General features: G+C 41.7%; 1 protein-coding gene across 16 annotated transcripts in view; it reads right to left on the bottom strand.

Moving 5' to 3' along the window:
- Nucleotides 1-26,763, bottom strand: part of LOC138744504 (catenin alpha-3-like) — a 1,801,283-nt gene that overhangs the window by 1,438,606 nt on the left and 335,914 nt on the right. For all 16 annotated transcript variants that reach the window (XM_069900796.1, XM_069900799.1, XM_069900809.1 and 13 more), the window contains one exon: nt 17,996-18,199. In XM_069900796.1, the coding sequence (XP_069756897.1) occupies nt 17,996-18,199 (204 nt within the window). The remainder of the gene's footprint in view (nt 1-17,995; nt 18,200-26,763) is intronic.

Below are 26,763 nucleotides of genomic sequence, written 5' to 3' on the forward strand. Positions count from 1 at the left end.
ATCCCAGTGGGAATGGACAAGTCGAAAGGGAAAATGCCACTATCTGGAAAACGGTCCTCAGGTCCTCAGCAAAAGACCTGTCTATTACTAGATGGCAAGAAGTGTTGCCAGAAGCCCTACACTCTATACGTTCTTTGTTGTGTACTGCCACTAACATGACCCCACATGACCGTATCTTTTCTTTCACAAGGAAAGCCATGACGGGCACAGTGCTGCCTAAATGGATGATGATACCGGGACCTGTTCTCCTCCGGAAGCACTGCAGACCCCACAAAGTGGACCTGCTGGTGGATTGAGTGGAATTGAGGCACACGAACCCTCAGTACGCCTTCATCACATTCCCAGATGGAACAGAAGACTCGGTGGCCACCAGGGATCTCGTGCCGGCCGGATGTGTGAGCATCGCGGAGGAAACACAGACATCTACGGATCAACAAGGAGTGCAGCAGCAGTCACTAGAACAGTCGTCGATCAAGTCACCCCAGAGGACTAGACCACCCACCCCAGAAATCAGGATCCAGGGTACACCCGCCCCACAAAATATCACCTCCCTAGACTTGATGGCAAGACCTAATCCCATATAAGAGGATCCCCAGCCCACACGGCCACATGGCCATCTAGTACTTCCCACTCCCACACCTCCACCAAGAAAAGCTGAAAGGCAGATCACACTCCCCACCCCTATACCACTACCAAGGAAGTCCAGAAGGCAACAGAAGCGACAAAAAATTTTGGACATGAACTCACAAACAAGGGAAGGAGGATGGTGGGGGGGGGGGGGGTGAAAAATAACATTTTTTTTAAAGTGGGGGGTGAATGTGGTGATATGTAATTACACCTCTAGGTCACCAGGGGTCATCTCGGTGACCTTGTATATAAAGCAGTCCAGAGCTACAGTCTAGCCTTCCAGGTTTGTCTTGCAGAGAGACAAGACCTCTTAGTGTACATATTAGTTTATTAAAGCTGTCTTATACTCGCACTGCTGGTGTGGTTATTGTCAGTACAAATTGCGTGTGTGCTTGCTATATAAGTGAAAACATGGTAATTACTCCCATTCCATGTACCAGGTTTGGTAAGAGAGGGTGGTCCAAATCTCTAATGGCCTTTCCCATGCAAGAACACCCAGAACAGTCCTTACCCTGATATAGTATTTTGATAATTAAGAGATAACTTGGAGAACAAGGCCATAATGGACCATTCTCCTGAAGGTAAAAAAAAAACATCCAGCTGATGACTTTTAACATTATAGAACAGGGGTGTCAAACTCAAATTCACGGAGGGCCAAAATTAAAAACTTGGACTGAGTCGAGGGCCGAACTAAATATTTATTGAAATTTTTCAACAACATCTGCATGTTTTCTCTTCTTTCAACATATGTAATGTTAAACTTTTTCTTATTAAAATAAATGTTTAATAATAGTTTTGGATAAACTCTTTCCAGAAGCATTAACAAATGAGAAATAAAATATTCAATAAATAATATTTCTCTATAGAGGATTTGTCAAATGTTGCTAGTGTGCTGTCGAATAGTAAAATCTGAGAATAACATGATTCCTGAAACAATCAAATGGGTGACTGATTGTGGGCATGAACTCTAGCAGGGTTATTTGCCATGCCCTTTTTCCATTGGTACAGATATCCTTTGATTTACACACTTTTCAAGTTTTATGCCTAATGAGCTTGTATCCAGGTGCAGGACCATTTTTAACCAGGAATATATTTATCACTGTGACATGAAACTATTGGAAGATCATTTTATCCTGAGATTAAAGTTCATAATCCTTACTCAGGCCTATGTGCGAGAGGGCGGGGTTTGCGGGCGATCGGGTTGGACAACGACAGTGCCGGGGCATCGGCTCTCGCTGCAGGGCGGCATCTCGGGGGATCAGCGGCCCCGTCACCGTGAGTCGCGGGTCGGCCTGTGGCAGGGAGGGGGAGTGGGCAACGGTCCTGGCGAGGTCAGGCCCGAGGCCTCCGGTTCTGGGCGCTGGGAAGCGGCCTTGGCTTCCCCTGACACCGGCCAGGCCACGCTGCGGTGGCGGGGCGGGCGGGGGGGACACGACAGTGCGGGGGCATCGGCTCTTGCTGCAGGGCGGCATCTCGGCGGATCAGCAGCCCCGTCACCGTGAGTTGCGGGTCGGCCTGCGGCAGGGAGGGGGAGTGGGAAACGGTCCTGGTGAGGTCAGGCCCGAGGCCTCCGGTTCCGGGCACTGGGAAGCGGCCTTGGCTTCCCCTGACACCAGCCAGGCCCAAAAACCAGAGTCCACGGTGAGACCCTGCAACGTAAACAGAGGAGGTGGGGGCGATTAGCGGGCTGACGCCAATGCATTCTGGGATTTATAGTATTAGGTGTGCATGCGCTATACTGGCGCGGCAGCCAGCGGGTCACCTCTAATACATTTTTTAAATGATCTTGCGGGCCAAATATAATTATATCGCGGGCCAAATTTGGCCCACGGGCCAGAGTTTGACATGTGTGTTATAGAATGTCAAGGTTTCACGGTTCCGGTTGTATCATCAAGTCTGCAATTATAAATTCTATTTGGAAAAATTGTTAGGGCTACATGGTATGTTCAATGATTTGAAAACACAAGTATGCAGATACTGGCTGCCTCACACCCATTTTAAATCTTCCATTTGCTAGTCAAAAACAATTCCCATTCATTGTAAACTGAGGCAAGAGCATTTCACTGCTCACAGCAAGCCCCTCTCACAGCAATTAGGGCTCACTACAAGTTCCCTCCTATAAATACGGCGAACAACTATCCCCTCTGACAACAATCACAGCCCACCCAATCCCCTCCGGCAACAATCATTGCTCACCCAATCCCCTCTGACAATCACTGTCCACCCAATCGCCTCCACCACACTCCTCACAGCACCCCCCATCCATCACACCCCAAACACAGAGTCCCACCCACCACAACCTGCACTTACAGCAAGCCCCACCCATTACAATTGATGATCACACCACATTCTGGTCAAGGAATCCTGCATAACCAGCCCCTTTATCTTTGAAACTCAATGTTCTCAGCCCTCTTTGGTGACCCATCCACAGATCCCATCTGCCATTTTTTCTCTTGGGCTTGGGTCCAGAGGGTTGTCGGGTGGCGAGAGGAAGGCGCAAGAAGACTGTCCAAAGACACTCAGCCTTCTCAATGCTTATCCTGGGTATATTAATTCTCATCCAACACTAATTACATCAGCAATCTCACGTTCAAGATCGTGGCAGGGTGAAGAATGATAGTGATTTGGCAAAGCTGTCCTCTGCATGCAGTTGGAAATGAGGCTCTGAGTTTCAAGTGACAAGAAGAACCTGCACATAGAGGGGGCCAAGGGTCTTTCTTCAATGGACACCAAAAGCAGCAGAGGACAGCAGGTATTATGGGAAACTTTCTTGCTAAAACTAACAGGGTCATGAAGGACAAATAATGAAGAGGGATATTGTGGTCCATTTTTGATAAATAAAGAAGGATGACAGGGAGAGGGTTTGGAAAGGGGAAATAGTTTTTCAGTTCATAGTCATGCTAAATATAATTTGTGACTTTGCTCAAAGTTGTCAAGATAGATTGCAATTTTGTGACTGATGTTGCCACCATGCATATAGATTATCCTTTGAAGTGATGGTGTCCATGGCTTTGGAAATGAGTTAACAAAATGATTAAGGGCCCATATATATTTTATTCTGGACAGAGGCCTTATAGACTCTGTGGTTGTCGGTGTTTTAACAAATTAACGGCATTTTGACTTTGGAAAGAATAATTGATGGCGTAGCAACTGTGTCGCAGAGCGAAATTAAGAATGAGAAAATGTTCAGACATGGTCGCGTCGAAGTCCAGTAAAAGTCATTTACTCAAAGAGTCACATGCAGCTTTTTAAAACCCCGCACATTCCAACTGACATCGTCTCATTGTGACATATTGACGTCACTCTGAACCTCCCGAGCTGGTTTGATTAAGCCTCTGGTGAGCCGCTACAATGGATTAAAAGATAATGAAATGAAAAATAGTGGTTTCATCTTGACAAGTAGAGATACTGTTAATTCTTTGATCTAAATTTATCTCTGGCTTTCAAATTCCACAGACGCCACCAGAGTCTGATGTTCTGAAATCGTTCTATCGTTCAAGTTCAGAGGAAGATGGAACACTTTTGATGATCTTTCGGGGCAGCACAGTTGACATAGCGGTTATTGCAACGCCGTTACAGCGCTAGTGATCGGGACTTCAGTTAGAATCCCGTGTTTGCATAGGTTTTACCTGGGGTCTCGGGTTTCTTCCCACTGTTCAAAATGTACCCAGGGGTGTAGGTTAATTGCCATGGGTGCTCTGTGCTCAGTAAGGGATTGCTTAAGGTGGTCTGTGAATGGAAAGAGAAAGGTTGAGATCCACAGGTTTAGACATACAGTACAATAACAGGCCATTTCAGCCCACAAGTCTGTACCGCCCAATTACGTCCAATTAACCTACACCCCTGGGTACGTTTTGAACAGTGGGAATTGCTTGAGAAAAATTGTCATTGGCCCTTTCCCTTTAGAGTTCTGAAACCGTGTACATAATGAGTCAATTAAGTATGATTATAACAGTGGTTTTCAAACTTTCTTTCCACCCACATACCACCTTAAGCATTCCTTTACTAATCACAGAGCACCCATGGCAGAGGGAATACTTAAAGTAGTATGTGAGTGGAAGGAAAATGGTTGAGAACCATTGGTCTAAACTTAAAAATTTTAAATCTTCATTGTTCTCAATTAACTCATGTTAAAGATGGCTATATTCCAACAAGCTCTATATTCTGTCAGCCTCAAAGAATTCTTGGAAGTTCTCCGACCTTCACTCCAGTGTTCTGTGTTTGTATCATCAATGTTCTTTTACATTGTCTAAATAATAACAAGAGCCTTAACAAAGCCCTTCAGTCTTGGTATTATCATTTCAACCAAATCCCTTTAGAGGATAAAGTCAAGGATGACACACAATGTTAACAAGTCATAAGCAAATATATGTACTCTTTTTCAGAAAAACACACTGCAGCCTCGACACAAATATATTTCCATTGTGACATGACAACACTTGAATGTTTAATTTATCGAAGAGTCCTGTTACAGTTTATGGAAACAGCATGCATTTACTTTTCAATAGTCTCTCATCAGAAAGCATACCTTTTGGACTGAATCTCAATCACTGTCCAATTCCTATTCTAAAGGAAGGATATTTTCTTTGAGAAGTTCCCACAGATTTGAGATCCTGTAGTTGTTTGTGAATTGTACAAACACTACAGGGGTGAAGGAGGCATGAGGGTGCTAATAGGGATGTATTACAGACCACCAAATGGGCCAAGAAAATTAGAGGAAAAAATTTGTAGGGAGATAACGTATATGTGTGAGAATCATAAGGTAGTGATCATGGGAGATTTTAACTTCCCTCACATTGATTGGGATACCCATACAGTTAGAGGGCTGGATGGGCTAGAGTTCGTTAAATGTGTTCAAGATTGTTTTCTAAATCAATTAGTAGAAGAACCAACTCAGGATGGTGTAATACTGGATCTCCTGTTAGGGAACAAGTTAGGTCAGGTATCGGACATTAATGTTGGAGAACAAATTGGGTCAAGTGATCATAACTCTGTTAGTTTTTGGGTAGTTTTAGGGAAGAGCAAGGAGGGGCCTAAAGTTGAGGTTCTGGATTGGAGAAGAGCAAATTTCAAAGGAATAAGAAGGGATTTGGGGAGTATTGAGTGGGACAGGATATTTTCAGGTAAGGATGTTAATGAAAAATGGAGGATATTCAAAAAAGAAATTTTGAGGGTACAGAGTAGATATGTCCCAGTGAGGATCAAAGGAAAGGCTGGAAGTCATAGGGAGGCTTGGTTTTCGAGGAATATTGGAAAATTGGTTAGGAGAAAAAGTGAGGTGTACAACAGGTATAAAGAGCAGGGAGCTGAGAATTTGAAGGAGGATGACAAGGAGGGTTGAAGGAATCTTAAGAAAGAAATTAGAAAGGCCAAAAAAAGGCATGAAGAGGCTTTGGCAGACAGAATAAAAATAAATCCAAAGGGTTTCTATAAGTACATTAAAAGTAAAAGATTAGTGAGGAATAAAATTGGACCCTTTGTAGAGCGAGGGTAGGTGGAATGAGAAGTCAGAGGAAATGGGGGAAATTTTGAATGATTTCTTTGCCTCGGTATTCACCAGGGAAAAACATAATGAACCAGTTGAAGTAAAGAAAAATAGTGGGGAGGTCATGAAGCATATAAGGATAACCGAGGAGGTAGTGATGGCTGTGTTGAAAAAGATGAAGATGGATAAATCTCCAGGTCTGGACAAAATATTCCCTAGGACACTCAGGGAGGCTTGTGACAGATAGTGGGGCCATTAACAGAGATATTTAGGATGTCACTGGCCACGAGGGTAGTGCCAAAAGATTGGAGGGTTGCGCATGTGGTTCTGCTGTTTAAGAAAGGGTCCAAATGTAAACCTGGGAATTATAGGCCTGTGAGTCTGATGTCTGTGGTGGGCAAGTTGATGGAAAATGTTCTGAGGGATGGTATTTACAAATATTTGGAGGTACAAGGATTGATAGGGAGTAATCAGCATGGTTTTGTCATGGGGTAGATTATGCTTGACAAACCTGATTGAGTTTTTTGAGGTGGTTACAAAAAAGGCTGATGAAGGGAAAGCTGTGGATATTGTCTATTTAGACTTTAGTAAAGCTTTTGACAAAGTTCCCCACAGGAGGTTAGGAAAAAAGGTGGAGGCATTAGGTATAAATAAGGAGGTAGTGAAATGGATTCAGCAATGGTTGGATGGGAGGTGTCAGAGAGTAGTGGTAGAAAATTGTTTGTCCAATTGGAGGCCGGTGACTAGTAGAGTTCCTCAGGGATCGGTCCTGGGTCCACTATTGTTTGTTATATATATTAACGATCTGGAAGTAGGGGTGGAGAATTGGATAAGCAAGTTTGCAGATGATACAAAGATTGGTGGTGTTGTAGACAGTGAAGAAGATTACCGTAGATTAAAAGGTGATTTAGGAAGGTTGGAGGTGTGGGCTGAGAAATGGCTGATGGAATTTAATACAGATAAGTGTGAGGTGTTACATTTTGGAAAGGCAAATCTAAATAGGTCATATGCATTAAATGGTAGGCTATTGAGATGTGCAGAGCAACAAAGGGATTTAGGAGTTATGGTAAATAGTACCCTCAAGGCTGATACTCAGGTAGATGGTGTGGTGAAGAAGGCATTTGGAATGTTGGCCTTCATAAATCAGAGTGTTGAATTCAAGAGTAGGGAGGTTATGATGAAATTGTACAAGGCATTGGTGAGGCCAAATTTGGAGTACTGTGTACAGTTTTGGTCACCAAATTATAGGAAAGATATAAATAAAATAGAGAGAGTGAAGAGAAGTTTCACGAGAATGTTGATAGGATTTCAAGGTTTGAGTTACAGGGAAAGGTTGTGCAGACTAGGGCTTTTTTCTCTGGAGCGTAGAAGATTGAGGGGGGACTTGATAGAGGTGTTTAAGATTTTAAAAGGGACAGACAGAGTAAATGTGGATAAGCTTTTTCAATTAAGAGTGGGGGAGATTCAAACTAGAGGGCATGATTTAAGATTGAAGGGGAAAATTATAAGGGGAACATGAGGGGAAATTTCTTTAAGCAAAGGGTGGTAGGGATGTGGAATGAGCTTCCGGCAGACATGGTTGAGGCGGGATCATTGATTACATTTAAGGAAAGACTGGATAGTTACATGGAGAGGAGAGGACTGGAGGGGTATGGATCGGATGCTAGTCAGTGGGACTAGGAGGGTGGGGATTTATTACGGCATGGACTAGTAGGGCCGAACTGGCCTGTTCTGTGCTGTAAGTGGTTATATGGTTATATGGTTAAATTTAATTGTTTGACAATTTGTTACAAACATTAAATTTAATAAATCGACAGTTCAGTTTAGAAGTCGTCGTCAGCCAAAATACCTGCCTCATCTTCTTGATGATATCATGAGCGCTGAATATCCAGCTCATTGGTATTCCGGCTCCCCCTCATGAGAGCCTGAATCTCCAAACGATGGTTGAGGCTAAGCGGAGCTGTGCGACACAATCCCATATTTTACCGGATAATGATTCAGAAACTGGTCTCTAATCCAGCATCAGGTCTCACACACAGATTGTGAAAAGTGGATTTGTTGTGGGAAAAATAGCTACAAGGAGATAGGCAGAAAATGGAAGTGAAGGAATTGAGGAGTAATTTATCTGTATAAAGTATTAAGAATCTATTTTTCATTTTGGACTTGAAATAATTCATAGAGACTCAATGTGACAGGCAAATATTCCTTGAAAAATGGCCAGAACTTTCCATTCCTTCAGAGTCATGTATGGTCGATCCTTTAATATTCTATTAAATCCAACGTCAGGAGTTCACAAGATCACAAGATAAAGGAACAGAAGTAGGCCATTTGGCCCCACAACTCCACCCTGAGCTAAAATGTTCTCACACTAGTTCCAAATTCCAGCCTTTTCCCCATATCCCTTGATACCCTAACTATTTAGATACTTATCAATCTCCCCCTTAAACTCCCCCAATGATGGGGCCTCCATGGCTGTATGTGGCAACAAATTCCACAAATCGATGACCCTCCAGCTAAAGAAATTTCTCCTTATCTCTGTTTTAAATGGGTACCCTCTAATTCTGTGCCCTCTTCTCCTGGAACTCACGCACCAAGGAAAACATCTTATTCACATCTACTCTGTCCAATCCTTTCAGCATTTGAAATGTTTCTTTGAGATAAACATAAACATAAAACATAACAATTACAGCATGGAAACAGGCCATTAGGTCCTTCTAGTCCGCACCGAACCAAACACCCCTTTCTAGTCCCACCTCCCTGCACAATGCCCATAACCCTCCATCTTCTTCTCATCCATATACCTGTCCAACCTTTTCTTAAATAATACAATTGACTCCGCCGCCACTATTTCTCCCGGAAGCTCATTCCACACGGCTACCACTCTCTGAGTAAAGAAGTTCCCCATCATGTTACCTCTAAACCTCTGCCCCTTAATTCTTAACTCATGTCCTCTTGTTTTAATCTTTCCTCCTCTTAACGGAAATAGTCTATCCACATCCACTCTGTCTATCCCTTTCATAATCTTAAATACTTCTATCAAATCCCCTCTCAACCTTCTACGCTCCAAAGAATAAAGACCTAATCTGTCCAATCTCTCCCTATACTCTAGATGCTTAAACCCAGGTAACATTCTGGTAAACCTTCTCTGCACTCTCTCCACTCTGTTTATATCCTTCCTATAATTAGGCGACCAGAACTGCACACAGAACTCCAAATTAGGCCGCACCAACAATCAACCATACAATCTCAACATCACCTCCCAACTCCTATATTCCATGCAATGATTGATAAAGGCCAGCATACTAAAAGCCTTCTTCACCACGCTATTCACGTGAGTTTCTACCTTCAGGGAATGATGTACCGTTACTCCTAAATCTTTCTGCTCTTCTGTATTCCTCAATGCTCTCCCATTTACCACATATGTCCTATTCTGATTCTTCTTATCAAAATGAAGCACCTCACACTTATCAGCATTAAATTCCATCTGCCATTTTTCAGCCCACTTTTCTAAGCAGCCCAAATCCCTCTGCAATCCTTGAAAACCTTCTTCATTATCCACTATTCCACCTATCTTAGTATCGTCTGCATATTTATTAATCCAATTCACCACCCCATCATCTAGATCATTAATGTAAATAACGAACAACAATGGGCCCAATACAGATCCTTGAGGCACACCACTGGTCACCGGCCTCCAACCTGACAGACAATTATCCACTACCACTCTCTGGCCTCTCCCTTTCAGCCAATGTTCAATCCATTTGACTATCTCAAAACTTATACCTAAAGACTGCACCTTCCTAACTAACCTTCCATGTGGTACCTTATCGAAGGCCTTACTGAAGTCCATATAGACAACATCCACTGCGCTACCCTCATACACATTCCTAGTCACCTCTTCAAAAAATTCAATCAGATTGGTCAAACGTGACCTTCCTCCCAAAAATCCATGTTGAGTGCTCCTGATCAGACCCTGTCTATCCAGATGTTTATAAGTACTATCTCTAAGAATTTTCTCCATTAATTTACCTACCACAGATGTCAAACTTACAGGCCGATAGTTGCCAGGCTTCCTCCTTGAACCCTTTTTAAATAACGGAACCACATGTGCAATGCGCCAATCCTCCGGCACTATCCCCATATCTAATGACATTTGGAAAATTACCGCCAGAGCCTCTGCTATTTCCTCCTTCACTTCTCTCAATGTCCTGGGGAAGATCCCGTCTGGTCCCGGAGACTTATCCACCTTTATATTCTTCAAAAGCCTTAAAACTACACCTTTTGTAATCTCTATATTCCCCATATTTACCCAATTTGCATTTTTTTATCTCACATCTCCCAATATCCTTCTCCTTAGTGAATACCGAAGAAAATAAACTGTTCAATATCTCCCCCATTTCTCTAGGCTCCACACACAGTTTTCCACTCTGATTTTCTAAGGGACCAATTTTGTCTCTAGCTTTCCTCTTACCATTAACATATTTGTAGAACTCTTTTGGATTAGTTTTCACCCTGCTTGCCATAGTTTCCTCGTACCTTCTTTTAGCTTTCCTAATTCCTCTCTTAAGATTCCTCTTACATTCAATGTATCTTTCAAACATCTCCTTAACTCTATGCTTCTTATATCTAATGTACGCCTCCCTTTTTCTTCGAATCAAGTTTCCAATATTCCTTGAAAACCACGGCTCTCTCAAACCTTTTGCCCCTCCTTTTAACCTAACAGGAACATAAAGCTTTTGCACTCTCAAAATCTGATCTTTAAAAGACTTCCATCTCTCTACTACATCCTGCCCATAAAACAAACTGTCCCAATGCACACCCTGCAAGTCCTTTCGCATCTCCTCAAATCTAGCTTTTCCCCAATCAAAAACCTCAACCCTTGGCCCTGACTTCTTTCTTTCCATAATGACATTGAAGCTGATGGCATTATGATCACTGGACCCGAAGTTCTCGCCAACACTAACCTCCGTCACTTGACCCATCCCATTTGCCAACAGTACATCTAACACTGCTCCTTCTCTGGTCGGCACCTCTACATATTGTTGTAAAAAACTATCTTGCACACATTTCACAAACTCTAACCCATCCAGTCCTTTCACAGAATGTGTTTCCCAATCTATATGTGGAAAATTAAAATCTCCCATAATTACAACCCTGTGCTTATCACAAATATCTACTATCTCCCTACAGATTTGCTCCTCTAGGTCTCGGTCCCCTCCGGGTGGTCTATAATACACCCCTACAAGTGTAACCTCTCCTTTCCTACTCCTCAGTTCCACCCAAATAGCCTCCGTGGATGTGCCCTCTAATCTATCCTTCCTAGGCACCGCTGTAATATTTTCCCTGACAAGCAATGCAACCCCACCTCCTCTTGCCCCTCCGACTCTATCACACCTAAATCAACGAAACCCAAGGGATATTCAGTTGTCAATCACATCCCTCCTGCAACCATGTCTCACTAATCGCTACCACATCATACTTCCAAGTATCAATCCACACCTTCAGCTCATCCACCTTTTTTACAATACTCCTGGCATTAAAATATATGAATTTCAGAGATTTCCCAATTTTTAATCCCTGTTTTCCCTCATCTTTAATAACAACATTATTTACTTTTCCTGCCAATTGCCCTTCATCTTCTTCCAGAGCATTTCCCTTCTCTATCACCTGCCCATCCATATTCAAATACTTACTACAAACTTTCTTTGTTTGCATTCTAACCTTCTCCTTACTGCTCTATACTATTTTGTTCCCTCCCCCCAACCATTCTAGTTTAAAGGATCCCCTCTCATTCTTCTGTACTGCAATGAAAACAGTCATTCTACTTCATTCTGCCATAATCTAATGCAATAAAGTTTTGATCTGTGAGGTCTGGCCAAGATATTACTTGAAGCTAAAATGAATTGGATATATTCAGCCGCACGAAGCAAATGGTTTTACATTTGATTACTAGGACTGGCACAGGGTAGGTGCTAAATTTGGTGAGAGTAAGGGAGGAGCTGAGGGAGCGATCTGACCCCAAATGAGGACTAACAATGTTGGATTGAAGGATCAGGCAGGGCAGTGCTTGAGGGCGACAATGATGCATTGTTCTTTGGCCTAAGGGTCTGCTTGCTCAAGTAAAGATCTTGTGCAGCTGTTGAGTTCAAGAGCACAGCTGCATGCTAGTTTCTATCAAATGAATTATTCTTTCTGTACCTGCTGCAGTCCAGTCCAGTCACAAAAGTACATTTTTTCTGCACAGACGTACTGTAGAATTTGAGGGGTCGCTGAGGAACAAAATAAATCCGCTCCACTCAGTCAACAAATCCCATTGATGTACAATTGATTAAGGGCAGGAAAAATGTCAGACCAAGACTGCCAAAATTTCTCTCCCAGTCACAATGCTCACCTGAAGGACTCACAGATGGCAAGTGCAAATACTTACTCCTGTAATTCGCAAATTTCCTTGCATAAAAGTTCTATTGGCTTGCAATTAACTCAGTACGGTTTCATCAGAACATATGTGCAAGGTGATAATCAGCTTCATTTCCTTCAAATGATATGTAATCACCAGGGCAACATGGAAATACTTTGCCAAGCCAGTCATCATGTGCTGTTGTACAACTTCCTGAATGGCGCCAATGGAGTCCACGTGCCAAAATATACTGCCTAGCTCTGTTCACCCAGATTCCCTCTCTGTGTTCACCTTGTGTCTTTGCTGGTAATCATTTTTTAAGTACTGAAATACAACTGGCCAGCAAATGCATTTGGAGCAAGCACAGAGCAGAGGAGAGTGGATACAATCAGATGCTGTCATTGCAGTTGAAACTCATTCAAAAGAAATTAATGCAAGATCTTGAGAAAGAATTGGAGCTCCTAAAGCCAGAAAACTTCTAAGCTGTTTTATCTAGTTCTCATTGGGTCTGCTCCTCCACCAATCCGAAATACAAGTTATCCAGCACTCTGTGCTCTGTGCTCCGGCAACACTCGCAGTCTGGCACATTTTGAATCTGGGGCCGTTAGTATAAACTCCTTACAGACATTGCAGGACTCGAACCCCGGTCCCGATCACTGGCGCTGTAAAGGCTAACCGCTTCGCTAACTGTGCTACTGCCCTGTGGTATTATTTCCTGTTTTAAGCTTTGTTCTGCCTTTTTGGGGTCAATTTCTGTTTTCTGGAACTTTCTGTGATCTGGCAATGGCCAAGTCCCGACGTCGCCGGATTAAAGAGGTTCAAACTGTATCATGCTCCAATTAAATCTGGGCAAATTTTAAACCTTGCATTCTTCTTCAAAAGGTAAATTATATTTGAAAGATCCTCGTCTGCATTTCAATCTCATCCCATGCAACCAAAATATGTAAAAAATGTACTAAGAAATGATGATCAATTCTGAGCCAAAGGTGTGCAGAGTTTAACTTCAGCTTTAATTGTATTATTTGCCTCAAACATAACATGATTGGTAGCAAGGCTCGACGACATTGACCTGAGGATGTAAGTGTGCATTCTGTGACAGTACAATATTTAGCAATTGTCCAACATCATAAGCACCTAGATACACTGTAATGTGATGCTGCAAAATTATAATTGTTAACTTGAGGAACCATATAACAAGTTACGGAAGAACATTGACCTCAATGCAACAATACTTTATCCATATGAAAAAATAATTGGTTAAATAGATATCTTCCTGAGTACAATATTGATTTAAAATAATAGACCTTCGTATCAAATTCCATTGGAAAAAACTAACGTCTTCGGGTAAAGGAGGTAAAACTTAAATTCTTCTGCCTCAGCTCATTAACACTATATTTCACAGTAACTTATTTATCAATGAATTCCGCTGACCAGCCATTTAAACTCCAGACTCATGAAGCCCAAACATCATTAATGAGTTAGAACATAGAAAACTGACAGCACAATACAGGCCCTTTGGCCCACAAAGTTGTGCTGAATGTGTCTCTACCTTAGAAATTACTAGGCTTTCCCAAAGCCTTCTATTTTTCTAAGCTCATGCAGCTATCCAAAGGTCGCAAAGGGCCCTAATGCAACCACCTCCACAACTAGTCCATGCACCCACCTCTGCGTAACAATCCTCTTGTGGCAACCATTTCGGCCTGGGAAAAAGCATCTGACTATTTACATGATCAATGTCTCTCCTCATCTTATATACCTCCATCAGGACACTTCTCATCCTCTGCCATTCAACCTGTTTTCATAAGACCTGATCCCTAAACCAGGCAACATCCTTGTAAATCTCCTCTGCACCCTTTCTATGGTTTCCACATCCTTCCGGTAGTGAGATGACCAGAACTACGCACAGTACTCCAAGTGGGATCTGGCCGGAAACTTTTGTAGCTGCAACTTTACCTTTCGGCTCCTTAGTTGAATTCCATGATTAATGAAGGCCAATGCACCATACGCCTCCTTAACCACAGAGCCAACCTGCACCAGGGGCTTTGAGCTTCTCATGGAGTTGTTTGGGTCTTGGCAAATTGGTGAGGTTAGGAAACCTGTGGAGACCTGAGATCAGTTCTCCTGATGTGTGGTTACTTTCATGGACACAAGGACAGCACATCATCATCACTTCTCAACACCTGACCATTTCTTGTGTATTCTCTTGCTTTGTTCATCCTTTAGAAGCTCACTAACTCAATTTCTTTCCACTGCATTCCATTTGCTGTTTTGCTGGTGCCCTAATCAACCTTTGGGTGACTTCCTTCAGTTTATAACTTTATTCATCACTGAAAATCACAATCAATTTTGTATCATTTACAAAACACTTTATCATTGCCTCTTAGGTTAAGTCTAAAGCAGAGGATTTAATGCTGAATGTAAGGCAATCCTAGTTGAGGATTATTTTGATTCCCGATAGCAAGGCAGTTTTGGATTCATCGTTTCACTCTCTTTGTACTCAAGAAATTTTTGTCTCACTGATCATGTGGGACCTTGTCAAACACCTCACCAAAACCTCCATCGATCACATCAAATACAGCACTGCTTCAGGAAATATCAATCAATTTGGTCACACAACATTCCCTGCACAAATTGATGCACGCGGTCCGTGATTAATAAACATCTTTCTAAACCATGATTTAAAATGTCCCTCAGAACGTTTACTGAAAATGTGTCCATGGCCAATGTAAGGTGGGCTGCGGTCTAACTTGCTGATCTACCCCTTTCTTCCATTTTAATGGTACCATATTAGCAATCTTCCAGACCTCAAGCATCAGGCCTAGATTCATAGGGAACACAAAAATAATAATCAAAACATTGGTGTTTCTGTCATCAGCTTAAAGCATCTATTTATCTTCACAGTGACAAGCGTATACAGAGCCGTTGTCATACCCACACTCCTGTTCGGCTCCGAATCATGGGTCCTCTACCGGCATCACCTACGGCTCCTAGAACGCTTCCACCAGCGTTGTCTCCGCTCCATCCTCAACATTCATTGGAGCGCTTTCATCCCTAACGTCGAAGTACTCGAGATGGCAGAGGTCGACAGCATCGAGTCCACGCTGCTGAAGATCCAGCTGCGCTGGGTGGGTCACGTCTCCAGAATGGAGGACCATCGCCTTCCCAAGATCGTGTTCTATGGCGAGCTCTCCACTGGCCACCGTGACAGAGGTGCACCAAAGAAAAGGTACAAGGACTGCCTAAAGAAATCTCTTGGTGCCTGCCACATTGACCACTGCCAGTGGGCTGATATCGCCTCAAACCGTGCATCTTGGCGCCTCACAGTTTGGCGGGCAGCAACCTCCTTTGAAGAAGACCGCAGAGCCCACCTCACTGACAAAAGGCAAAGGAGTAAAAACCCAACACCCAACCCCAACCCACCAATTTTCCCCTGCAACCGTGTCTGCCTGTCCCGCATCGTACTTGTCAGCCACAAACGAGCCTGGAGCTGACGTGGACATTTACCCCCTCCATAAATCTTCGTCCACGAAGCCAAGCCAAAGATATATCTACTTATAATTTAACATCTTATAATATTCCCTCTGCTTTTATTATATCTAATATTTCACATTTTGTTCTCCTCTTCAATTTCTCACTTGTCCTCCTACTATGTGAAGTGAAATTCAGAGTGAAACAGTCTTCCACTTACTGCCTGAAAGGCTGGTTGTGGCAGAACCCTTCATGCCATTTAAACAGGTATCTGGCCTTTGTTAAACCTTCGCCAATCTTCAGCCATCACATCACCACATGCAAGAAATTTGCAAGGTCAAGAAACTGGTGGTCCGGGGCATTGACACAAACTCAGATTCCATCATGGCCAACAGGGAAGTTCAATTAATTAAATGAACCTGTCATTAAAACAAAAGCTAATCTCAATGATGGTGGCCCTCTGATTGCGGGAGAAAGCTAGGTGGAGGATTAATGCCCATCACCGAGGGGAAATCTGCCCTCTTCACCATGTCCAGCCTTTCTGTGACCCCGGACCCACTAAGACACAAAACTACTCCTTTGTTTCAGGAGAAGTTAGTGGTGAATAAACAATTCACAAGGCCTTGCGAGCGACATCCACGTCTTGTAAATGAATGAACTCAATAGCTCACGTTTCCTTTTCCACGTAGGAAGCTAATGAACTTTTTCGACACCCAATTTTTGACTCTTAGTCAAGTAGCTTTAATGCGCAGGCTCCAATGTATTCCTCTGACAAATGGGCAGCACAGCTCAAGCGCTATTTCCGAAGGCCTCTCCAACTTTCCTCCAGGCTGCTTGTAGCAGGGTCCTGCTGCTTCCTCTCTTGAAGACAACCTTCATTCAAAGCGAGTTTGTTTTCATTGCAGACCTCAAAGTATCAAAAACATGTCTCACTTAGTCCCAGTCCTCATTAAGACAGATAAAAAATGAGCCAGAGTGCGTATGGGCAAATAAGTCTAATCATTTTCATGATATCATCCACCATTTCATACACTGTAGTGATACTCACTGCAGCTTGAATTCAATCTCCACAGCTGCAGTAATGATGCCATCTGCCATCTCTCCAGGATGCCAGCCACAGTGGCACCAATTATCCCAATTAATTGCAACTGGGTTAAGTGTTTAACAGTTAGTAAGGTAACCTCACAGACAGTGCAGCAACAAATTTAATCAGCATTTTGATTCGATAAGTTCACATGTTTAGTATCCCACAGGAATACGTACATATTCCTTTCAGACCTGGGATTCAACACACTCCGAACCATTCACAGGGATTTGCTAACAGCTCATTTCCAAGCTAATCTCCTCGTTTCACTTACATGCATAGCCTTCTCCCTGTTATTTCCTACCAATAGACTGGCTTGTGATCATTTGACACTCGAAACCTCAGCAACATTTGTCAATACAATAATTTTCTGACTACTCCTCTGTCAACTTTACAAGCAAAGAATTTTGGAAACAGCTGTCCTTAGACTGTTTAATGGATGAGCTTTGGAAGAATCGAATTTCATAAATGAGACAATTTGCAGGACCAGGTCCTTGAAATTATAATTTTCTTGTTTTACTTCCTTTTCGTTGGAAGGGCCAAAAATTTTGATGTGGACTACTCTGTTTGCAGGCCACAGAGCTCGGAATCCCCAAGCAACAAGCCTTGGTGGCATTCCCCACGAAGAAAATACCACTGCAACTCATCACAGCACATGTCACGGTCTCACATCATAGACTAATGTCATGGATTAGTTTTGCAGAGTCAGTGGAGAATATATTCCATTGCTCTCAATTAAAGTGACTAATCACTGAAGGGCTATTACTTGTCTCAGGATTAGTTGATATATCTTTGAACAGTAGCTTCAATAAACAGCTGTAATTTTCATATTCCTCAAAATATAACTGAACGTCGTGACTAATAAAAATAAATACAATTCCAACAAGCATAATCATTTTATAAAATTAACAAAGAAGAGAATATAATAACTCACGTTATTCATATATTCCAGTAGTAGATCTTGAAGTGCCTGGCGCACTGCATTGCACTCCGTTATTATGTGCTCACGGTGTTGGTCACGTGTGCAGGAAGAGTCTGCCATCAAAGCCGCTTCACTAACAATACCTTCTAGTCTCTTTTCCAGCAGAGGCCTCAGTTTATCTTCTTGGTCTTCAAGGGGGTCAGTGACAATGGCATTCTTAAAATGAGAAGAAAACTCAAATAAGTGATATAAAGGTATTAATTATGAAATACTATAACACCTAATATTAGAAAGAGATTATAAACTCTCTTCCATATTCTCAGGATGCCTGAAAGGCCTTCACAACCAGCTAAGTCAATGGTTCTCAACCTTTTTCTTTCCACTCACATGCCACTTTAAGTAATTCCTATGCCATCAGTGCTCTGTGATTAGTAAGGGATTGCTTAAGGTGATCTGTGAGTGGGAAGGGAAGGTTGAGAATCACTGCTCTAGACCCAATTGTTACTGAAATATTCAACTTGAGAAAAATTGTCATTGGCCCATTTCCTTTGGAGTTATGAAACCGTGCACATAACGAGTCGATTAGGTACAATTAAAACAGTGGTTTTTAAACTTTTTCTTTCCACCTTAAACAATCCCTTAATAATCACAGAGCTCCTATGGCACAGGGACTACTTAAAGTGGCATGTGAGTGGAAAGAAAAAAGTCAAGAGCCATTGAGCTAAGTGAAGTTTAATTACTGCTGCAGATGGGAATCTCGCACTTAATGTCACCAAATCCAAGGAGCTGATTAGGGATTTTTGGAGAGGAAAGCAAGAGATGTATGATCTAGTGATCATTGAGGGATCTGAGGTGGGAGGGTGAGTGATGGGCAATCAAGTGACTCCATGAGGCAGTAGATCAGAGTCAAAAGGCTTTTATTAGCTAGGGCTCAGAGAGCATCTGGCCTGGATCTGAGCAGGAAGTGATCTGTGGTCAAGGTCTTGGGTCCGGACCTTTATTAGGGAATCTCCTGGGAGGGGTCATAGGGAAGGAAGGGGTGGTCCAGGCCAGTACATACAGTTATTACAGTGGTGTAATACCTCACACCACCATAGGGAGCACATTTAAATTTCTGGTAGTCACTATTTTGGAGGACTTTTCCTGGACCAGCACAGGAATGTTATCGTGAAGAAAGCACGTCAGCCCCTCCACTTCCTCAGGAGTTTGTGAAGGTTTGGTATGATATCAGAAACTTGACTGGCTGCATCACAAATATCTCTGGGTGGAAAGCCTTGCAAAAGGTAATGGACACAGCCCAGCACATCGCAAGCAAAGATCTCCCCACCATCATGAAAATCTCAATGGAACTCGACTGTCAGAGAGCAGCAGCAATCATCAAGGATCAACACCACCAGGACATGCTCTGATCTCATAGATGCCATCAGGAAAAAGGCAGAGGTGCCACAAGACTCGTACCAGCAGGTTCAGGAATATTCAATATCCCTCCCATCAGATTCTTAAACAACAAACCCAATTAGAGACTCATTGTTTAAAAAAATGTAGACATACATCACGGTTACAGGCAATTTCAGCCCACGAGCCCGTACCATCCAATTATACCCAATTAATCTACCACCCCTGGTATGTTTCAGACAGTGGTAGGAAACTGAAGTCCCTGGGGAAAACCCACGCAGACATGGGGAGAATGTACAAACTCACTACAGACAGTGCAGAATTTGAACCCTACTAGGATCATAAAGTATGAATGATGAACTTCTTCCCTAATCCAATATAGCACGTGGTCTCTCCACATCTTAACAATGTGGTTCAGTGAGCACCAATGCCTCAGCTTCTTAACAGAGCCAACTGGAATAATTTCACCAGGGTTATGACCAGATGACACTGCCTGTTTCATTACCTGGAGCTTAAAGCAGAAAGAACACTCTTTAACAAGGGAAATCAAACCCATTTGTACATCCAATGCACTTTTCAATAAGTCACCAAAACAGGTTGCCAACTATTACAAAACCACTCAACATTGCCCTTGCTGCTAAATCCAAGGTTCATATTTGGCTACAGCTGCTCTACAACTGTCAACTTTCGAACTTTTGGGGTGCACACACTATTGTCCATCAAACTTGTTACGAGCCCAGAGAACCCCAAAACCCAACAGCAATAGACATTCACCAAGACAAGTGGTTACTTAAATAAAAGTTGCTTTTAATTACCTATAAACATGAAAACAGGATCAAACTTTAACTTATTACTATTAACTTAACTTAACCTAACTTAACCCCCTTCTAATTCTAAATGCACATACATGTAATGCGTGCATAAGTTCAGAAAAGTTTTTTGATTTACAGTCCAATCTCACTTCTCACACCACCAAGTTCACTGGTATCAAGCAATTCTTATACTATGCACAGAATTTAACATTTATGAATCTTAACCAGGCTTTGGTGCTTGAAAGGCAAATAGTTACCACTCAGGAAGGTTCTTGTTGGTTTTCAGAGAGAGATTTGTTGCTCATTGGACAACCAAAACTGATTCCTTCTGATCAGCCACTTCAGTGTCTTGCTGAAAAAACTTGCCCCATCAGGATTTTCCAGATGATAAACTCTTTCGTTCAGGTCACCACAGAGTTCCTATTCTATTTCCCTTATTTCAAGTGAAATATTAAACAGCCAGCCATCTCTTCTTGTATGGACGACAAGGGCTTTGACTAGGCCAAACTAAGAACTAACAAACCATCTTCAAAATGGGGCTTTTCCACAAGCTTGCCAGCTTGTCCTGTTCCAGTCCCAGCTGCTGCTGCTGTTGAACTGTAGAAATGAGCTCTCTCTCTCTCTCTCTCTCTCTCTCTCTCTCTCTCTCTCCCCCCCCCCCCCGCCCCCCCCCCCCACACACACACACACACACAGAAAACCATATGACCCTCTCAGAGTAGCAAACTGCACTCAGGCTGTGGCACTGGACCCAATCTTATGAGTCCATTCATCCGTTGCTTTCCAAAGCAATAATCCATTACTCCACAACATGTCCAATTGACACCTACTTGTGAAGTTCTTATAGGCATCCTTCAGAGTTGCTGCAAAGGCAGCCAGAGTCTGGACTGTTTGGCTTGAGCAGAGCTCTCACATTTTATTTGAGATGTTTTGAAGTGTTGTATGTGGCCTACACTAAAAAAAAACTGCCACAATTTATCTCCTTTTAAAACATATCTATATACAATATAAAACATAATATAATCTGTCACACTTTCTGCCTACAAAGGAGTTAAAATGCAGTTATAACTAAACTGACTTTAAAATCACTTAAGTGCTAACAGTACACAATATATAACATGTTATAACAATGTAACCCAATGTTGAGAGTATATATCTCTATACATGATCAATTTTAACATCTTGACAAACAATCTGCCATCACATTATTTGTACCTCTGATATGATTAATTTGCAGATTATATTCTTGTAATATTAAACATCAGTTTAACAATCTTCTGTCTTTATTCTTCCTTTTATTCAAAAGCACCAGAGCAATGTGGTCAATAAATATCACAATTGGTTCATGAGAGGTATCGAGATGTACATCAAAATTCCGCAGAGCAAATATTATACATAACAGTTCCTTCTCAATACCTATAATTTCTTTGATGAATATTAAATTCTTTTGAGAAGCTAGCAACCGACTGGTCAATTTCATTGTTTTTGTAACAAAACTGCACCTGCTGCCCCCTGAGTGGCGTCCACTGCTAAAAATAAATGGTCTGTCAAAATCAGGAGATTTTAGAACAGGATAATGGCATAGCATCTCTAAAATTTTCTAACACTCTCGAACAAATTTCTCCCCTTTCTTCAAAATATGGTTAAAGGAAGAGTAACTTCAGCAAAATTTCTGCAAAGTTTCCTGCCATTCCTAAAACCCTTCTCACTGCTTTCTTGCCATTGGGAGTCAGAAACTCAGAAATTGCATTCTCCTTCACTTGACATGGTGCAACTTTTCCATGACCAACTACACGACAAAATTATATAACAGTAGCATGTCCAAATTCATTTTTAGGAAAATTGACAGTTAAATTTGCTTTGGATAATCTGGCAAACAATTTGTCCAATTCCCTCAGGTGTTCTTCCCATGTGTCACTTTTTGTGACCAAGTCATCAATATAAATATCTGTATATGCCAACCGTTGGATAGCCAAATTAATCATCCTTGGAAATATTGCAGGGGCATTTTTCATGCCAAAAGGTAACTCATTATATTAGTGTAAACCGATGGAGTTATAAAAGCCAAAATATTCTTTCCTCTCTCAGTTAGAGACACACACCAGTAAGCCTTTAACAAATTCAACTTAGTAAGAAATTTAGCTTTGCCAATTTTATCAATACAGTCATCTATTCTTGGAATAGGATAAACAGATTTTTTAGTTATTGAATTAACCTTCCAGTAATCTGTACAGAGCCTAACAGTTCCATCTGGTTTTGGTACCAGAATACAAAGAGAACTCTAAGCTGAGTTTGAAGGTCTAATAATATTATTTTACTATATATATATATAGTAAAATAATATTAGATATATATATTATTAGTTATTCTGCATGGGTGCTGTTTAATGGGACTTGCTTCTCCAACATCCACATCGTGATAAATCACTGATGTCCTTTTTTTTCACATCAGGAAACAGATTTGCATATTTCAAAAGTATTTCTTTCAACTGCATCTGTTCTTGTGACTTAAGATGGCCTAACTTTTCCTCCTGATTTTCCAAAATTGCTGAGTTAGACAGGCACACAGGAACCATGGTTTCTTTAAGGTTACCCTCACACGATTCTGTTTTCATAACCTGATGATCCATAACTTCCTCAACCCTGTCAACATCTAACACCTCTGATGCAGACTGTTCTCCACTGCCTTTAAATAAGGTTTCATTAACAATTCACCCTTCAAGTAATATCCGCAAGCGATTTCTTTAATCTCCCTGTTCACTTCCTGCTTTGTCTCTCAAGCCAATAAGATCTGTATCTGTCCCGTTGATGAATTAATTCTTTCCTTGACTGAGAAATCCTTACTCTCACAATTTACCTGCTCTTTCAAGACTATTTCAGAAGCACTGGGCAAGTCTCTATCAACTGAATTTTCCTCTACTCTCATCATTTTCTTAGACAAAGACCTTGTTACAGCACATGCAGGATATCTCTCACAATTCTCCTCAACATTATCCTTACTGGGCTCATTTGTTAATCTCAAAACTGACCCAACTTTATCTTCTGCTAAATCATTCCCAAATAACAATGAGACTCCTTGCATGGGCAACTTTGAAATTACTCCTACTACAACAGGTCCTTTAACTAATTCTGAATTCAGCACTATGTTGTGAAGAGATATTGCCTCTACCTCACCTCCAACACCTTTAATCAAAGTCGTCTCCCCTCTGTCAGTCTTTTGATCTTGAGTTAAAACATTCTCCAATGCAGAGACTGTGCAGCTCCAATATCACTAAGAATTTTAACTGGAACCTGTGATTCTCCCTTTAAGCATGAAAACAGAATCAAACTTTAACTTATTACTATTAACTTAACTTAACCTAACTTAACGCCTTCTAATTCTAAGAGCACATTTATGTAATGTGTTCAGAAAAGTTATTTGATTCACAGTTGTCTTGGGTAAACTTGTACCTCTCACTTTGTTCGTTTTAGATTGGTCACAGTGTTTGAACTACCGAAAGAAAATAGACACACACATCGAGAGCAGTTCAGATTATACAAATGTTTATTACAAATTCAAAAGCTGATTTCACACTACAATATGCAAGCCCTTCCCAACTATACTTATCAATGCTTGGACTGGTCCCAACTGCCGAAGCGAGGCAACGACTGCACACTTGTAGTAGGTTTTAACCTGTTTTTCTTAATTTCCAGTTCTTGGTTCTGTAGAGCTGGTCCCAACAAAGCCAGGGTATTGGCCAACATGCCAAACCCATCGTCTTTGGAAGTCCATCCTATTAGTTGGGATGAGAAGTTAGATTCATCAAGTGCACCTCTGGGGGAGCGGGTAGCCACTCTCCTCCGAGAAGAAAGATTTCCTGATAAAAAGGGTTCTCAGCTCTACAGAACCAAGCACTGGAAATTAAGAAAAAACAGGTTAACTAAAATAGGTTAAAATCTTCCATTACAACAGTCCAATCTCACTTCTCACTCCTCCAAGTTCACCGATATCAGACAGTGTACAGAATTTAACATTTATGAATCTTCACCAGGCTTTAATACTTGAAAGGTAAATGGTTATCACTCAGGAAGGTTCAGGTTCATTTTCAGAGAGATATGTTGCTTTTTGCACACCACAACTGATTCCTTCTGATCAGCCTCTTCAGTGTCTTGCCCCATCAGGGTTTTTCAGATGATACCCTCTTTCTTTCAGGTCACCACAGAGTTCCTTTTTGTTTACCTTATTTCAAGTGAAGCATTATACAGCTAGCCATCTCCTCTTGTATGTACGACAAGGGCTTTGACCAGGCTGAACTAAAAAAAAAGGGGTTTTCCATCAGTTTGCCAGCTTGTCCTGTTCCAGTCCCAGCTGCTGCTGCTGAACTGTAGAACTGAATTTTCTCTCTCTCTCACACACACAGATTCACACACACACACACACACACACACATTCACACACACACATACACACACACACATTCACATACACATTCACATACACACACATACACACACACATACACACACACATTCACACACACACATATTCACGCACACACACACATTCACACACACACATATTCACACACACACACATACACACACACATACACATACACATTCGCACACACACACACACATTCACACACACATATTCACCCACACACACACATACACATTCACACACATACATATTCACACACACACATACACACACATTCACACACATTCACACACACACAAACACACACACATATTCACACACACACACATACACACACACACATATTCACGCACACACACATTCACACACACATTCACACACACATATTCACACACACACACATACACACACACATACACACACACATTTGCACACACACACACATTCACACACACATATTCACCCACACACACACATACACATTCACACACACACATATTCACACACACACACATACATACACATACGCATTCACACACATTCACACACACACAAACACACACACATATTCACACACACACACACACACACACACACACACACACACACACACACACATACACACACACACACATACACAAAACAATATGAACCTTTTCGAACAGCAAACTGCATTCAGACTGTGGCTGTGCGGAAATTTTATCACAGTATATAATTTTTATATATTGTGCAGACCCAATCTTCTGAGTTTGTTCATCGGTTGATTTCCTAAACAATAATCCATTACTCCACAGCATGTGCAATTAACACCTACTTGTGACGTCTCTATAGGCACTCTTCAAAGTTTTTGCAAAGACACCGGAGCCTGGACTGTCTGGCTTGAGCAGAGCTCTCACATTTTAAATGAGATCTGTTTTGAAGTGTTCGTATGTGACCTACACTAAAAAAAACTGCCACAATTTATCTCCTTTTAAAACATATCTATGTACAATATAAAATATAACATTATCTAACACACCAGTGATTCTCCATTCACAATTTCTACTTGAAATGCAAGTTCATCCACACCAAAGCAGAAACTGCTCCTCATCAGTGCCAAGGAAACTCTGCTGCTCTGGCCAGCTTGAAAGCAAATTTGTTTTATTTGCATATTTGACCAGAACAATGTTCCTTCTCAAATTAGAGCTAAGAGATCTTTTCCATTCACCTTATCTGAAAGCCCATATTTGATATGGTGCATGGTCAGTCAACCTGGGTCTCTAAATCTGGATACAAGCCTATACCATCATGACTCAAAAGTCAAATGTGACAACTGCATCACAGCTGATACTCCAATGTTAATGAGAGGTGAAAGGTCCCAGCCATTAAAGTTTAAACATAGGAAAAGTTAGCTTTTAGTCAAAGCTAACCAACGATTCATTAATTCATGGAGGATTTTCAAATGATGGTATCACATCCCTGTTTAGCATTTCCCTCAAAAAATGGCTCCATAACATGAACCTAAACCAAGCTCTGCATGCTAAAATTTAGCTGCATCTCCCCTCAAAATGCAGATGTGAATAGAGAATCATTTTTGGGAAAATTTTCATTGGATACATTGGGATGTATTAGATCCCAATTAAAGGACAAACATCAATCTGCCAGGATAAATCACAAGGTTTATGGACAGCTGTAAACTCAATTAAGCAGCTGCTACTTACAGTAAAACCTCAAAGCTGGAGAAACTCAGCAGGTCAAAAGTGTACTTTATATTGCATAGATAAAGATGCATAAACAACATTTCTGGCTTGAACCTGTTGTTCGGGTCATGTGGGTCCAGCAGGTTAAGAGCCAGACCAAAGTTGAGGTACAAAGCATACATTTATTTTGGGGATGCTAGACAAACCTCTACACATACAATCTTCATTGGCTTGGCTTCGCGGACGAAGATTTATGGAGGGGGCAAAAAGTCCACGTCAGCTGCAGGCTCGTTTGTGGCTGACAAGTCCGATGTGGGACAGGCAGACACGGTTGCAGCGGCTGCAGGGGAAAATTGGTTGGTTGGGGTTAGGTGTTGGGATTTTCCTCCTTTGCCTTTTGTCAGTGAGGTGGGCTCTGCGGTCTTCTTCAAAGGAGGTTGCTGCCCGCCAAACTGTGAGGCGCCAAGATGCA

Source organism: Narcine bancroftii, chromosome 10, assembly GCF_036971445.1.
Source record: "Narcine bancroftii isolate sNarBan1 chromosome 10, sNarBan1.hap1, whole genome shotgun sequence".
Classification (NCBI taxonomy): domain Eukaryota; kingdom Metazoa; phylum Chordata; class Chondrichthyes; order Torpediniformes; family Narcinidae; genus Narcine; species Narcine bancroftii.